General features: G+C 43.1%; 1 protein-coding gene across 5 annotated transcripts in view; it reads right to left on the bottom strand.

Annotated features, from left to right (window-relative positions):
• Window positions 1–16,947, bottom strand: part of PRIMPOL (primase and DNA directed polymerase) — a 36,310-nt gene that overhangs the window by 17,848 nt on the left and 1,515 nt on the right. For 3 of the 5 annotated variants that reach the window (XM_073341773.1, XM_073341775.1, XM_073341770.1), the window contains exons 2-3: window positions 8,467–8,558; window positions 7,535–7,719 (exon numbers count right to left, since the gene is read on the bottom strand). In XM_073341773.1, coding sequence (XP_073197874.1) covers window positions 7,535–7,719; window positions 8,467–8,485 — 204 coding nt within the window. In that variant the 5' untranslated portion in view covers window positions 8,486–8,558. Of the gene's footprint in view, window positions 1–7,534; window positions 7,720–8,466; window positions 8,559–10,440; window positions 11,324–16,947 lie in introns of those variants that run through there. The other 2 variants (XM_073341771.1, XM_073341774.1) reach the window with 2 other exon arrangements.

The following is a 16,947-nucleotide window of genomic DNA, read 5'->3' as shown; positions in this document are numbered from 1 at the left end:
ATCAAGCAAAACGATGTTCAAACCATCCTTTTAATTATATACTATATGTAAAACCAGAGGTGACCCTACAGAGAAAAATGCTCCCAAACTGGAACATAATTAGGAAACAGCTTTGGCAGTCATAACTTCTTTAATGAAATTCATGACATTTGAAGAGTTGGTAACACCTGTCTCAAAATATTTTACTTTGCACGCTGTCATATGCACTGTTCCCCTGTATAGTGAGTCAGATCCTGATCCTGCAGTGAGCTCTGCACAGGCAGACCCCTGCACCAAGCTCCATTTAAGTCAGTGGGGCTTCTCAGAGAATCAGTCTGCATGGAAGTAACCATAGGATAGGGTCGTTAGTCAGTTCTCCCTGCTGTCTGTGTGGGTTTGATATGCGGTAAGAGTGGAGAGGAAAAATGTCTTAAAATAAGAAAATATGATTGTAAAGGCAACAAAAACTGGGGAATTGAGGAAGAGATGTAATGCCAGAAACTACTTGTGGCAAACTTGCCATGCCAATTGTGACATTGCAGAAGCTGTGCCTCAGTTTCCTCTCCCCTACACATACACACTGTCCTGTGGCCTCCTCTAACCATCAGAGTGTTTTGGCCCTGCAGTCAGGTCAATTTAGTGTTCAGCTCTTTGTAGGGTCAGCAAGTCCTTTACCAAAGAACAACAACAAAATGTATTGAAAGCAAACCTTCAGCCCGGCTGGGCTCAGCAGAGGTACAACTGTGCTGAGGACTGCCGCCGTTCGCTCAATCCCCCAGTCCGAGGCTGGAACACTTCTCCCTAACTAATGGTTTCTGGCAGGCTCCAGCTCACCAGGAACCCCATCTCAGCCAGGCTTTCAGCTTGCCTCTGGAGAACCCTGTCTGGTCCTCCCCTACCCCATCCACCTTCTTTTCAGCTGCTTCCCAGGGAGAGGGCACTTCCCACCTGGTCTCTCCTGGCACTTTATGGATATAAACCCTGCTCTCCTCCAACTGAACTTTATTTTTAGGCTGTGTCTACACTGCCACTTTCAGCGCTAAAGCTTTTGTTGTTCAGGGGTGTGAAAAAACACCCCCCTGAGCGACAAAAGTTTTAAGCACTGAAAAGCGCCAGTATAGACAGCGCTTTAAAGCTACCGCCGCTCGTTCGGGGTGGGGTTGGTTTTTTTTAATTGCTGGGAGAGCTCTTTTTTGGCTATAAAGCGTGTCCACACTGCCCATGTCACAGCGCTGCCGCGGCCGTGCTGTAACATGGGTAGTGTAGACATACCCTTAGTTAGTCCTGAACCATGGCCCTGGTGCACCCCATCACACTGTCTCCCCCTCAAGATTACATCCTGCCTGGTGCCAGAAGGACTGCCAACTGGCTGTCAAATGAGCTCTTCTCGATGACCTGTGCCTGCTGAGAGGCGGGGTGGCAGAGTGAGGGCAGCCTTCCTCAACTGCTTCAGTTACTGAGCATGCTCAGTATAAGCCAAGCATCAAATCTCAGCAGGGGAGGGAGGGACATCACCTTGCACGCCCCCCCACGTGTAGTCTCTGCTTATCATCTTCCAGGAGCTCTATCTGGAATTCCCACTCCCTTTTCGCCTTCTCTAGATTTGCCTTTTCCTCTTCCACGGTCTGCTCTGCTGCCATCAGCTTTTCCTGAAGCCTTGCTGTATCAGTCACCACTTCCTCCATTTCTGTTCCCTTCAGTATACCTGTTGCCAGGGCCTCTGGCCTTTTCAGCTGACTTCTCACCCTACCCCCGGTCAGCTGGTTGGCATCTGAACTTCCTCAGTCTGCTGCCACGCCGCTATCTTCAAAACCCCTTTGATTCTACCAGGGGGTTGGTTTGTGACCCCAGAGTACATTGTTCCGGCACAACTTTAGGCCCTTTATTTGTGTAATTCCTTGCCACCAGACATGTAGCTAGCTTCGGCCTGAACTCTTGGCTCTGTTGCTTTTGTGCTCCAATTCTGCCTTGGTCCAGACCAAGTCCTGCTCTAACTTTGCCGCCTTCATTATAATTCAATGCTGGGAGGCATTTACTTCTGCCAAGTCCTGTTTATCTTCCTGTAATTGTTTCTCTAGACTATGAGGATGTCTCAGAATTTCCTCTCTAGTTCTCTCAGCAGTCTCCAGGCGATCATCAGTGTGCTCAGAAGAGCTGAGCACCCCTGATCATTGGTCTGGGTAAGTGTCTCCTTAACTGGCTTGGGTTTTGCCACATCAAGGCCAGGAAACCTGGTCAGTGTCTGGTCAGTTCCTCATCACTCCGACTCTCACTTGGCCACCCTGACCTCCAACTCCACTACCATCACTGGGTATATTCGGGTCTCTCTGTGTATACAAGATATGTATCTGCCAGTCCATCTTACCAGATATAAGTCCACTTCTGCAATAAAAGTCTGCCTGCAGCCTGAGACAACCAGACCTTTTGTCACTTGTTTCTGCAGCTTGACAGACACCACATATGGTAGGGTTCAACCCTGCCTTGAAGAGCCTCCCAAACCACAAACCAGGTTATAATGCCCCACTCCAACATGGGACACTCTTTTCTCACATGCCCTGGTCAGCCACATCTGAAACATATGACCAGGTTTCCGCAGCTACCTCCTGGAGTGCTTCCACTGGGCTAGGGAAGTGACTGTGGAGTTGATACCTCATTTTGGCCCTGAAACTTAGAACCACCCAGGACTCTTCCTCCCCATGTTTCCCCCCAACTCTTTGGAGTCTGGGGTTTTACCTCTTCCAGCCTTCCTCAGGATGATGATCTTTGCTTTGGCCCACTACTCAGCTTGCTTGGTATCATTCACCTGTTCTTTCCACTGCAGTACCAGTGTAAACTGGCCAAAACTGCCAGACCTAACTTTGGGCCCCTGCTTGCAGAATCTGCAGCAATTATTCTAAGACAATGTGATTCATAATTCTCTCTACAGAACTAGCTTCTGGACAGTCAGTGCCATGCCAGGTCTTGGAGCTGCTGAGCAATCACCCTAGGCCATGCTTCTTGAGGAAATGGTTCCATTCTAATGCAGTGACGATAGGCTTCAGGTATCATTCAGCTTCTCCACAGGATATGATTTTGACTGCTCTTTGGTGGGGGCCCTGTATGCTACATGAGCTTCCCTAAACTGAAACAGGGCCATCTGGGCCACGCAGGATGATTCTGCCTATCCTGATGTCCTAGCCACCTATTCAAAAGTACACAAAAAAGCTTCTGGGTCATTGTCTGACCCCAGCTTTGCCAATCCTAGGACTGGATTGCTGGGGTCTTCTCACCTAGAAGCCGATCAACTGCTGAGGTCCATTTTTCCAGGCACTGCAGGACACACTTCTACTGCAGCTGCCGGATGTCCTTGCAGGAGGACAACCTGAGTATGATCCTGCTGCGCTGCTAATAGGCTGACTACTTCCTCCATTTTGTAGCTTCTCTTTTATTCCTCCTTTTTCAGAGGGGTATTCTGCAGATCCTAAACAAGCCCCTACATGTGGCAACCTTGCCAAACCTAACATGCCCCCTTGTGGCCAGACATAGAATTGTGGCCTTCTGGCCAGACCACTTTACTTTATCAAAAGTCCAACAAGTAAATGTATTCAAAGAAAATCTTCAGCCCAGCTGGGCTCAGCAGGCAGGCGTGCCTCTGTTGTTGCTGCTGCTCCTCCTCCTTTCCTCCTCCCTGGTTCAATCAATCCTCCAATCTAGGGGCTGCACATTCCTCCCCTTATTCAGGGTTTCTAGTGGGCTTCAGCCCATCAGGGCCTTTGTTCAGGAGGCCTCCTAGAGAAGCCTTTCTCCTGTCTCGACCTTCTTTTCAGGTTTCTTCCCAGAGAGATGACACTTCCCACTTTCTCTCCTCCCCAACTGACTTCACACAGCTCTTTATAGAGACAAACTCTCCTCTCCCGCCCCCTCGGGCTTTATTTCTAATTAGTCTTGACTCGCCCTCCAGGTGCACCCAAGCTGGTTAACCTGTGTGGGGTAAACATGCCATCACACCACTCCTACTTTTTTTTAATTGAGTAGCCATCAAGTTGATGCTGTCCCTTTAATGACAGTTTATATGTTTGACAAGTTTACTGACTCAAACTGATGTTAATACAATTGTTTAGGTACAGTAATATGTTTCAATACCAGAAAAAGGTTAGTTTCATTAAAGGAGTACATTTATGAAATGTTTGAATAAAACAAACCAGTGACTAAGGGTATGTCTACACTGGCAAGTTTTTGCGCCACAAGTTATGCCACTTTTATTAAAACGCTGGAATTAAACTGCTGTTGCGTGTCCACACTGTGCTCATTGAGACGCTGGAGCGCATCTACATTAGCAGCTCTGGCAACGGCAAAGACAGCAGTGCATTGTGGTAGTTATCCCACTGTACAACTGGCTGCAGGGTGCTTTGGGATGATACCCCATGGGGTAGGCACAGCATCACATGATGCAGGTTTCCCAATCCCATTGTTCCATGGGCATCCTACGACATTGCAAGCTGCTTTTCAACTGAAGGGGGGCGGGGAGAAGTGTGTGTGAATGGAGAGGGGGAGAGAGTGTGTTTTGTGGGACGGAGAGTTTGTCAGCATGCTGTCTTACAAGTTCAGACTGTGGCAGGAAGCAACAGGCACTGAGGCAGGGAAAGGGGAAACCCTGACATCAGCCCTCGCCTCCCTCCCTAGGCTCTCTGCACAGCAATCTCTCTCTCTCACACACACACACACACACACCCCTGCCTTTGTGTTTAACAGCAGGAGCATTCCACATTAATGATTTGCCTTGTGTCCTGGAGCAGATCAGCACAACCTGCAAGGGCTGTCAGAAACGGTGCTTTGAAAGGGGAGGGGCGCATGTCTCCAGGGCAGCCGAGTTCAAAACAATGAGCAGAATGGTCACTTGAGGCATTATGGGACAGTTCTGGAGGCCAATTACAGCAAAGAAAGCAATCAACCGTCTACACTGGCAATAGAGCGCTGGAGCCTCTGCACAAATAGCCTTATGACTCTCGTCAACGTGGGTTTTTTGCAGCGCTGTAACTGAGGAGTTTCAGCGCAAAGTGGCTTGGCAGTGTGTACACGTCTGCAGTTTGAGCACAAAAAGCTGCTTTACTGCGCAGAAACTTGCCAGTGTAGACAAGCCCTAACTGAAATAGGTAAATTTATGATCTCTCTCATAAAACAGTAATTTATTTTTAAGACACTTAGAAGAACTGTGATGGAGCAGTGCACCACTTAAGACTGGAGAGTGACCCTCACTGAAACCATCTATAAAGCCGCCAGGGGAAAGAGAGACAAGAAAAACCCAGTTGTGGGATGCGTAACACAGAGCTGGCTCTTTCCTTCCAGGCACGCAGGAGACCAAGCACCCTGACTTCAGAGCAGTAATTTTTTATGTATTTGTTATTGAACACACCATTCTGGGTTTCCTCTGGACCCAGAAGAAGCCAACAGTACTTCCTGGTAGACATCATTTTGGATCATGTGAGGGCTGCTATTTATATCACCGCAGACTATCATATGACTGGGTCATCATTGTAGCTTCCCAGTTAAATGAATGGGAAACTCCCAAATATTAGTTTGTTGGTTTAGTATTTTTTGTTCCAATTTGTTGCCTGTGTTTTCCTGGATACTCAGGATTAGTGTGGCCCCTTACTTACTCCTCTGTAGGGAAAACTGAAGTGGAAAATTGTTTTTCATAATTGACACTTTTTAAAAGGAAAAAGTATTAGAAAAAAATACAGCATGTAAAGGTGAAGAGGACTGACTGGCTGAAATCATGGGTGTGGTAGATCATGGGTGTGGTGGAGCCAGGGGCCTACATTAGACCTTGTCTAGATGAGAAAATTGGAACAGTTTAACTAAATCAGTGTGAAGCTAATTAAATCGCTTTAGCTAAACAGTTTAATCAGTTTCTAAACTGATTTGGCTACAATTTTCTCATCTAGACAAGGTCTTAGGGCTTGTCTACACTGGCACTTTACAGAGCTGCAACTTCCTCACTCAGGGGTGTGAAAAAACACCCCCCTCCGCAAGCACTGCAAGTTTCAGCGCTGTAAAGTGCTAGCGTTGACAGTGCACCAGCGCTGGAAGCTACTGACCTTGTGGTGGTGGTTTTTTTATAGCACTGGGAGAGTTCCCTCCCAGCGCTATGCCACGACTACACGAGCCACGTTAAAGTGCTGCCACGGCAGCGCTGTAACATTGCTCGTGAAGACGTGCCCCCAGACTTCAGATCAAGCCAGGACTTCTCATGCTATAAAACTGGGTGGGTGAAGATTTTCATATAACTGCCATTTGTGTTTTTGACACTCTCTCCCTTGGTCTTTAGAAGGACAGATATAAATATTACCTGAATTTTGTTACCTTGACTTTCTAAGTCAAAGTAATTCACCTAATATGATACTTCAATATAAAATCCCTATTTTTAAATATAATGAACTTTGGTTTCTTTCTGCCTTTCTTCCCCTAGCTGATTTTAAACAAGTTAATGATCTACAGTTTCTTACTTACAACCGCCATGTGGCAAGGATACCTGTTTGAATCACAACATTCCTTATCCCCTCTTCCCCAGACCTGTTAGGGCTCCTCAAGAGCCTACATGTGCCCTCATGCCTCCTACCACAACATGGCATCATTTCTTTGTCTAAGGTGAGGAAATGACTGTGTTGCTCTATGGAGCAACAAGAATTGGGCACAGAGCGTTGCAAATTCTTTCAACACCACTGGGTTCTTTTACTGGGTATTGTTGACAGGCATTAAACGTTAGTGTAATATACAGAACTAGGTCAGACCTGCAGAGTTATTGGGATAGCTGAAATGGCAGAAGGAAATTGCACATTCCACAATATGAAATGTAGGTAATTACAAATAAATAACTAGCTCGTCCATTCAAAAACAGTTATACCTTAGGCTCAGGGTTCATTTCAGGTGATCTGGTTCTTCTCTTTCACTTCTTGGTGCCTGAGCGGTTGCCTGTCTCTTGTGGGATATATTTTTGCTTTTCTTTTCATTCATCTCTACCTCTTTTAGATCTTAACTTCTCTGTTTTTCCCTCTTCCTTCGTCATTCTCTGTCCTCTTCTCTCCTTCCTTCCTACTAGATTTTTAGCCCTTTCCCATTCTTCTGCTACCTCTTACCATTGAATGCATCCAATGAAGTGAGCTGTAGCTCACGAAAGCTTATGCTCAAATAAATTGGTTAGTCTCCAAGGTGCCACTAGTACTCCTTTTCTTTTTGCTCTTACCATTTTGGCTCTTTCCCTCATCTACATCATTTGCCAGACCTCCCTTGTCACATCCCACCACTTTGGTCTTTCTTCCCCACAAGCACTTCTACTATTACATTAACAACACATCTAGAGTATTGTGTTAGAACTAGCCCTAATTACATCTAATAACACAGTCTAATGTTGGAACTACTGAGTATTACAACTTATGCATCATGTTGACTTGAAAGGAAAAAAAATTGCCTGATGTATCAACAAAAGAAGCCTGAAGTGAACGCTGTAGGTTAACAGAACTTTACAAATGACGTTTCTAAATAGTGAAGACACCCTTCTAACAATTTAATATCTTACCTCCTTACAGGTTTTTGCATAGTTAAAAGCTTGAGATTGTCGATGAAACAGACTCCAAACAGAGCACGGTTGCCATGGTTTGGACAGCTGTGGCCTGTAAACAGGGCAAAGTGGCTTTCTTTTATATCGAGATGCTAGTTCATCAACATTCTTCAATCTTTCTTCCCATTTTCTCTTCATTTGTCCTAAAGTAGTCAGGAAATGAACCCTTAGTACTACGTTAAAAATAACTAAATCAAAAGCATTTTGCATGTGCTTCAATTTCTCATATACCTGTGGGGTGAGTTGCGTATTTGAGCATACTCTCTGTTTCATGACTAAGGGCAGCCTGTACTCCAAATCAACACGCAACTTAGCTGTGAAACTCCCGTTAATACTAAGTTCCCTGTGCTGGTTTGAGAATATATGAGAACGTCAATTGTATCAAGAATCAAGTTATAAATGGACAGGCCTATTTTATTATCCACACAACAGAAACAATTTAGAATACGGGAAAATCTCAGGGTAACAAATGATATTTTGTTTATAGAATAGTATTTAATAATGCTTATATTTTCAAAATAATGTACAAATTTATATTAATTCATTCTCACACCATCCTGTGGAGGTAGATAAATATCATACCTATTTTATAGATGAGGAAATCAACCAAGAGAAGTTAAATGACTTGTCTTATCACAGCAAGTCAGTACCTGAGTGAGGATTAGATCTCAGTGGCTTCTAGCTCCCAGCCCTATGCCCACAAGGCCCCATTGCCACTCAAATAGATAAAGCAAGACAATTCAAAACCAAGGGGCATCCTCAGCCTATGACCCATATCAGCAATGCTTTCAACTGCTTAATAATCTCAGTGCATGTTACTCTAATTTACTTATTCAATTATCTATGTTTTCACTGTCAGAATTTTCAGGACTTTGAAATAGTTAACTTACCAGTACTCAGAAAAGACATTTTGCCCAGCAGTGTTCACTATCACGCAACCTTCGGACTTCTAATCACATAAAGTATGCACATGGTAGGAACTCTGAAAATCAATGCACAGTCAAAAAACTACATTAAATTTAACATTAGCATCACTACAGACAAGTTCCAATTTAATAATTTTATTCAGGGAAATTCCTTCCCCCTCAAAATTCTTACAGATGGATAAGAGTTAAGATTCTTGGAAAGCAGAGAGAATGGGAGGAAGGGAATTGGGGAAGATGTTATTACAGAGGTTGTTCTATTTAACCTACAAGACAAATCACCAGTACCACTATTCTGTTCCCCACCCTTTCTTGGATTATCCCTCACTGACCCCACTCCCACCTTTGTCTGACTCACAGCAATTTCTCAATGGCAACAGCTGTAGAATGAAACTGACTACTCATAGTAGAGAGACAAGGTGGGTGAAACAATATCTTTTATTGGATCAACTTCTGTTGGTGAGAGAGACAAGTTTTTGAGCCAAACAGATCTCTTCTTCAGGTCTGGGAAAGGAACTCTAGGCATCACAGCAAAATACAAGGTGCAACAGATTGTTTAGCATGAATAGTTAGCACATATTGTAAAGGAACATTCAAGATAAGGTGGCTTGTTAACACCTCTGTTAAAAAGAAAGGGTTAGTGGGTTACAGACTATTGTGCAGGTTTCCCTTTCCTATCATCCTCAAAGAAAACCTGCAGGACAGGTTTTACTCCTTCTCATAACACAAGAACTAGAGGTCACTAAATGAAATAGTCAGCAGGTTTAAAACAAACAAAAGGAAGTATTTCTTCACACAATGCACAGTCAACCTGAGGAACTCTTTGCCAGAGAATGTTGTAAAGGTCAAGACTATAACAGGGTTCAAAAAAGAACTAGATAAGTTCATGGAGGATAGGCCCATTAATGGCTATTAGCCAGGGTGGGCAGGAATGGTGTCCCTAGCCTCTGTTTGCCAGAAGCTGAGAATGGGCGACAGGGGATGGATCACTTGATGATTATCTGTTCTGTTCATTCCCTCTGAAGCATCTGGCATTGGCCACTGTTGGAAGACAGGATACTGGGATACATGGACCTTTGGTCTGACCCAGTATGGCCATTCTTATGTAACACTTTCAAAATGTGAGCCTGGAAACGTAAATTCATTACTCTGCTAGACACCAAAAATCATGGACTGAACAGAGACACTGGATTTATGGCTTATTACAACAATCTGTAACCCACTAACCCCCTCTTTGTCTTATGACTGCAGTGGTGTTAACGGGCTACTCTACCTTGAATATCCCTTACAATATGTACTAATTATTTATGCTAAACAAACTGTTCCACCCCCTTGTATTTTGCTGTAATTCTTGGAGTTTCCTTCCTAGACCTGAAGAAGACCTCTGTTTGGCTCAAAAGCTTGTCTCTCTCACCAACAGAAGTTGGTCTAATAAAAGATATTATCTCACCCACCTCGTCTCTCTAATATCCTGAGACCGACATGGTTACAACTACACTGCATATACTTATAGTACTATAATCAATCATGTTAATTCTATTCATCCAGCAGGCATCACTAGAGAGAGTCACACAGTATACCTCATCCATCCAGTGGCCAAGCATGTTGCTTCCATAATGCTTCCCAGACAATGTTTGCCTGCTGAGTGAGGTAATTATCAAGATCCCAAATTAATAGGTACTGCCAATAGACCACCAGGGCAGCCCACTTCTTTCAACAAGTTATCAGTTTCCTCCTGCTCCCACAAGCCTCCTCAAGAAAGTACTTCCTCCACTTAACCCTTGTTCAGCAACACTAGCAAGAAATGCAGCTAACAAGTAAAACTATTTCCCCATGCTTATTTTCCCCCCATATTGTTACTCACACCTTGTAAACTGTTGGAAATGGGCCATCCTGATTATCAGTACAAAAGGTTTTTTTCTCCTGCTGATAATAGCTCACCTTAATTAATCACTCTCGTTATAGTGTGTATGACAACACCCATTTTTTCATGTTCTCTGTATATATCTTCCTACTGTATTTTCCACTGCATGCATCCGATGAAGTGGGTTTTAGCCCACAAAAGCTTATGCTCAAATAAATTTGTTAGTCTCTAAGATGTCACAAGTACTCCTAATCAGTTTCATTTTGATGTTGCTGGCACTGCTGTGGATGCACTGCATGCAGGAGTACAATTAGGATTCTCCTTGTTGGCATTCTCCCACGAGAAAGTGTTTTAAGAAGGGAAGGGAAGGGAAGGGAAGGGAAGGAGACTATGTGGAATTCCAACAATCACACGCTCAATTTAACTTCCTGGTTAGCTCAGAAAATGACTTTTCAAAAACACGCACACCGTAGATTTCTGAATATGCATAGAAACAGTTGCTTCTCAATTTCATCTGAAATCTCTCTCTTTTCTCCTGACCAGCTGCTCTTTCAAGAAGATCTCCAAGACTGCGAGAATCCTAAATCTTTTGCCACCCAAATAAATGGCTACAGTCTCCTCTTGGTGCATGATAATTTATTTTTTAGAGTCTGCAGATTTACATGCTTCCTGTTAAACTTTTTGCTTTTACTGGGAAACTCCCACTCCATTTTTATCACATCTTCCAATGCAGAAATGGGGGGGGGACTTTATTTCCTTCTTGGATAAGGATTAGAAATATTTCTCAGACATGATTTTAATTTCTTATTGTTTCGATTCATCTTTTAAGTATGCTCTTACTCATAACATGAAGATATTCAGTTGGAAGAAGTATCTCCTGGGAATTCATGTCACTTTCCTCTGACAAGGAGTCAGAAAATGAATCTAAGCACAGTGGAGACTTGATATTTTTGCATAGTATCGTCTTAAATTTTTTTTATTTTAGAATTAATGGAACCAAATGGACTAAAGCACTTAGAAATGGAGATTACTGCCATAGAACAAGAGAAGACAGTAAACTCTGTTTGTATCATTATCGCATATGGAATTAGATCTTTGTAACTGGTTCAAATAGTTACTTGAGAGTTTTTCATGATTCCCAAATAAAAGTACATCTGAACTCTTTTTAAACAGTTTTTTTAAAACCAGTTCAGGCTAATATGCTTAAACAACAACTTCCCTGGCCTGTGTGGACCAGGAATAATAGTTTGATGGTAGAAAACATGGGTTGAAAAATGGTCATGCATGGTCCACAGTGACCAAGCAACCCATGTTTGAAACGGATTCAAATGTTTTTTCCTCCCCTTAATAGAATGCTCTATATTTGCTTCCTCCTCCAGTGCTAAATTTCATAACCTGATAGAAAGGAAAGAAAGGAAGTATTTTTTAAAAAACACATTGTAAATTACTGGAAATATTCTCACTTACCCCAGGCAATCCCTCTGAGCAACACAGCCTACAACCCCTATAGGAACAACATATTCTATGGAAAATCCTAGTTTCCAAAAGGAAACCTAAGGTCCTATTCAACATCCACTGACAACTGAGCCTTTTCTAGACAGGGGAGTTCCACCTAGTTCAGAAAACTCAAATACATGCAAATTATCTACTACTTACAGTTGCACTGGCTATGACAATGATAATTGGGTTTTTGGCTTTTTCCCTTACTAACATTAATAAACCTGATGGAGAAGAAAAACTCTGTGCTGTGGCGCATTTTAAATTATACCAGAAAAACCCATGAATTATACAAGTCATTAAAAAGAAAAGGAGTACTTGTGGCACCTTAGAGACTAACCAATTTATTAGAGCATAAGCTTTCGTGAGCTACAGCTCACTTCCTCAGATGCATATCGTGGAAACTGCAGCAGGCTTTATATATACACAGAGAATATGACACAATACCTACTCCCACCCCACTGTCCTGCTGGTAATAGCTTATCTAAAGTGATCATCAGGTGGGCCATTTCCAGCACAAATCCAGGTTTTCTCACTCTCCACCCCCCCACACAAATTCACTCTCCTGCTGGTGATAGCCCATCCAAAGTGACAACTCTTTACACAATGTGCATGACAATCAAGTTGGGCTATTTCCTGCACAAATCCAGGTTTTCTCACATCTCCCCCACCCCCATACACACACAAATTCACTCTCCTGCTGGTAATAGCTCATCCAAACTGACCACTCTTCAAGTTTAAATCCAAGTTAAACCAGAACATCTGGGGGGGGGGTAGGAAAAAACAAGAGGAAACAGGCTACCTTGCATAATGACTTAGCCACTCCCAGTCTCTATTTAAGCCTAAATTAATAGTATCCAATTTGCAAATGAATTCCAATTCAGCAGTTTCTCGCTGGAGTCTGGATTTGAAGTTTTTTTTTTGTTTTAAGATAGCGACCTTCATGTCTGTGATTGCGTGACCAGAGAGATTGAAGTGTTCTCCGACTGGTTTATGAATGTTATAATTCTTGACATCTGATTTGTGTCCATTTATTCTTTTACGTAGAGACTGTCCAGTTTGACCAATGTATATGGCAGAGGGGCATTGCTGGCACATGATGGCATATATCACATTGGTGGATGTGCAGGTGAACGAGCCTCTGATAGTGTGGCTGATGTTATTAGGCCCTGTGATGGTGTCCCCTGAATAGATATGTGGGCACAATTGGCAACGGGCTTTGTTGCAAGGATAAGTTCCTGGGTTAGTGGTTCTGTTGTGTGGTATGTGGTTGTTGGTGAGTATTTGCTTCAGGTTGCGGGGCTGTCTGTAGGCAAGGACTGGCCTGTCTCCCAAGATTTGTGAGAGTGTTGGGTCATCCTTTAGGATAGGTTGTAGATCCTTAATAATGCGTTGGAGGGGTTTTAGTTGGGGGCTGAAGGTGACGGCTAGCGGCGTTCTGTTATTTTCTTTGTTAGGCCTGTCCTGTAGTAGGTAACTTCTGGGAACTCTTCTGGCTCTATCAATCTGTTTCTTTACTTCTGCAGGTGGGTATTGTAGTTGTAAGAAAGCTTGACAGAGATCTTGTAGGTGTTTGTCTCTGTCTGAGGGGTTGGAGCAAATGCGGTTGTATCGCAGAGCTTGGCTGTAGACGATGGATCGTGTGGTGTGGTCAGTCTCCTAAAGCCCCTACTCTACTTGCACTATATTGATGACATCTTCATTATCTGGACCCATGGAAAAAAAGCCCTTGAGGAATTCCACCATGATTTCAACAATTTCCATCCCACCACCAACCTCAGCCTGGTCCAGTCCACACAAGAGATCCACTTCCTGGACACTACAGTGCTAATAAACAATGGTCACATAAACACCACCCTATACCGGAAACCTACTGACCGCTATTCCTACCTGCATGCCTCCAGCTTTCACCCTGACCACACCACACGATCCATCGTCTACAGCCAAGCTCTGCGATACAACCGCATTTGCTCCAACCCCTCAGACAGAGACAAACAGATGTTCTGGTTCAACTTGGATTTAAACTTGAAGAGTGGTCAGTTTGGATGAGCTATTACCAGCAGGAGAGTGAATTTGTGTGTGTATGGGGGTGGGGGAGATGTGAGAAAACCTGGATTTGTGCAGGAAATAGCCCAACTTGATTGTCATGCACATTGTGTAAAGAGTTGTCACTTTGGATGGGCTATCACCAGCAGGAGAGTGAATTTGTGGGGGGGGGTGGAGAGTGAGAAAACCTGGATTTGTGCTGGAAATGGCCCACCTGATGATCACTTTAGATAAGCTATTACCAGCAAGACAGTGGGGTGGGAGTAGGTATTGTTTCATATTCTCTGTGTATATATAAAGCCTGCTGCAGTTTCCACGATATGCATCTGAGGAAGTGAGCTGTAGCTCACGAAAGCTTATGCTCTAATAAATTGGTTAGTCTCTAAGGTGCCACAAGTACTCCTTTTCTTTTTGCGAATACAGACTAACACGGCTGTTACTCTGAAACAAGTCATTAAACTTCTCTGGCTGAGGCATATTGGAATGACATCCCTGGCTTGCAACAAAGCCAGGATATACTGTAGAAACAAGAGTAAGCTCTTCATAATGGAGGGCCTGATTCTGAAAATCCTCACACATGAAGGTAGTCCTACTGAAGTCAAGATGTTTACATTCATGAGTAAGTTTTACTCACGTGGGCAATGATTTACCCACGTGGATTGTTTTGCCAACTCTTGTGATACTTCAAGTTTTTCTTAAAACTTCAGCTCCTGGAGTCACGAGAATCTCGGCTTTCATTTTTTTAAAATAGATGTTTAGACCTCATAGTTGCAGAGAAAGGCTGGAAAACATTAACCCTAATAGCTCAAAAACCAGAAGGCAAATAAAACTCTCTTTTTTATTTCATGATTTTAAAGCCAATCCTTATGATTTTGGGGGGCCTGCCTCAAGATTTTTGAACACTTTTTAGGGTTGGCAATACTGATTTAGCAGGAAATCAGATTGTAAACACCTATGGATAGGAACTCAGTCTTCCCATTTATCTGCTATGCACACCTTTGGAATGATGAAAAATATAATTATTCCTGATTTGTTCCATTGACATCTCTAGATCTGCTTCCAGTTCACAACCCAATTGTGGAGATTAGTAGATGATTGCTAGAGAAAACCAATTGCCTGCCCTTCTAGCCAAATGAAGAGTGGCAAATGTTTGCCTTGTGCTCATATACAACAGAGAAATTTGGGACAGAACAGTTTCCAGAAGGAAGGAAGGAAAGATTCTAGGAATTTAGATGCAGTAGTAGAGAACTCATATCTTAAAGCCACAAAATACAAAGTAGTTTGATAATTTGATCTATTATGAAAGCTCAGAATTTTTTTTTTTTTTAAAAATCAGACCACTTAACTTGATCAATTAATGGAAAGTTGGGGGAAACCACAGCTAAGGGCTTGTCTACACTTAAGATGCTGCAACAGGGCAGGTGCAACACCGTAAGGCTTCAGGAGGACGCTACCTACTAGACATATGTACTCCACCTCCCCAAGAGGCAGTAGCTAAATTGATGGGAGAATTCTCTCATCCACCTAGCACTGTCTATACCCAGGGTTAGGTAAGTTTAACTGCATTACCCATGGGGTGTGGATTTTTCACACCCCAGAGCAACATAGTGATACATTGGTGAGGCCTCATCTGGAGTATTGGTGAGGCCTCATCTGGAGTACTGTGTCCAGTTTTGGGCCCCACACTTCAAGAAGGATGTGGATAAATTGGAGAGAGTCCAGCGAAGGGCAACAAAAATGATTAGGGGTCTAGAACTCATGAGTTATGAGGAGAGGCTGAGGGAGCTGGGATTGTTTAGCCTGCAGAAGAGAAGAATGAGGGGGGATTTGATAGCTGCTTTCAACTACCTGAAAGGGGGTTCCAAAGAGGATGGCTCTAGACTGTTCTCAATGGTAGCAGATGACAGAACGAGGAGTAATGGTCTCAAGTTGCAGTGGGGAAGGTTTAGATTGGATATTAGGAAAAACTTTTTCACTAAGAGGGTGGTGAAACACTGGAATGCGTTACCTAGGGAGGTGGTAGAATCTCCTTCCTTAGAGGTTTTTAAGGTCAGGCTTGACAAAGCCCTGGCTGGGATGATTTAACTGGGAATTGGTCCTGCTTTGAGCAGGGGGTTGGACTAGATGACCTTCTGGGGTCCCTTCCAACCCTGATATTCTATGATTCTATGATTCCTAGTGTAGACCATGCCTAATTAACTGAGTTTGGAATTCACCATAAACTCTAAACTAGTTGTTACTTTGAAGTAGGCACTTGATAAAGATGATGTGTAGATAATGTGGTTTCCAGTAGACAGAAGGGACTAAATTTAATCTCTCACACTTGTTGCTGAGTCATGCTATGAAGTATAAGTTTTCAGCTGGAAACAACCTGTCAGTTTTCAGGCTCAGTACATCTAAGCAGTGGGAGATAAAACACATCATGAAGTGAAAACCCCATACTACTATATTTGGACATATACATATTTACTTAAATTTACAGAAACCAGCCAAGGTGCTCATCTTGCACTCCAGATACCCCTAACGATTATTTAAGATCATAATCAATACAAACAGAGAGGAAAGTAGCAATCCCACAAAATATAACAATAACTAAACAAACCGAAAATAAAGAAGTACCCCAGCCTCTTAAAACATCACTTCTCAAGCAGCACACAATATAAAAAAAAAATTATCTCACAGTGCTGAACACAATTTGACCTAGTCTACATTTGTGGCTAAATTTTATCTTAATTGATTAGGTCCTGTCTGAACTAAATAAATTACCACTTTCAGTTTAGAGAGACAAGGTGGATGAGGTAATCTTTTATTGGATCAACTTCTGGTGGTGAGAGAGACAAGCTCTTCGCATAAGCATTTAACATGTTTCAAGGGACCATTCAATATGAAGTGGCCCATTATCACCTGTCCAGTCACAGGGAGAAAAGGAAGGGTGAGGGAAAGAGAGAGAGAGAGAGAGAGTGTGGGTGAGTTACAGATTGTTGTAATAAGCCATAAATCCAGTGTCTCTAGTCCATGCTTTTTCCTGTCTTGAATGGCCC

The sequence above is a fragment of the Lepidochelys kempii genome, chromosome 4, assembly GCF_965140265.1.
Source record: "Lepidochelys kempii isolate rLepKem1 chromosome 4, rLepKem1.hap2, whole genome shotgun sequence".
Lineage (NCBI taxonomy): Eukaryota > Metazoa > Chordata > Testudines > Cheloniidae > Lepidochelys > Lepidochelys kempii.
This window is presented reverse-complemented; position numbering and strand designations above follow the sequence as displayed.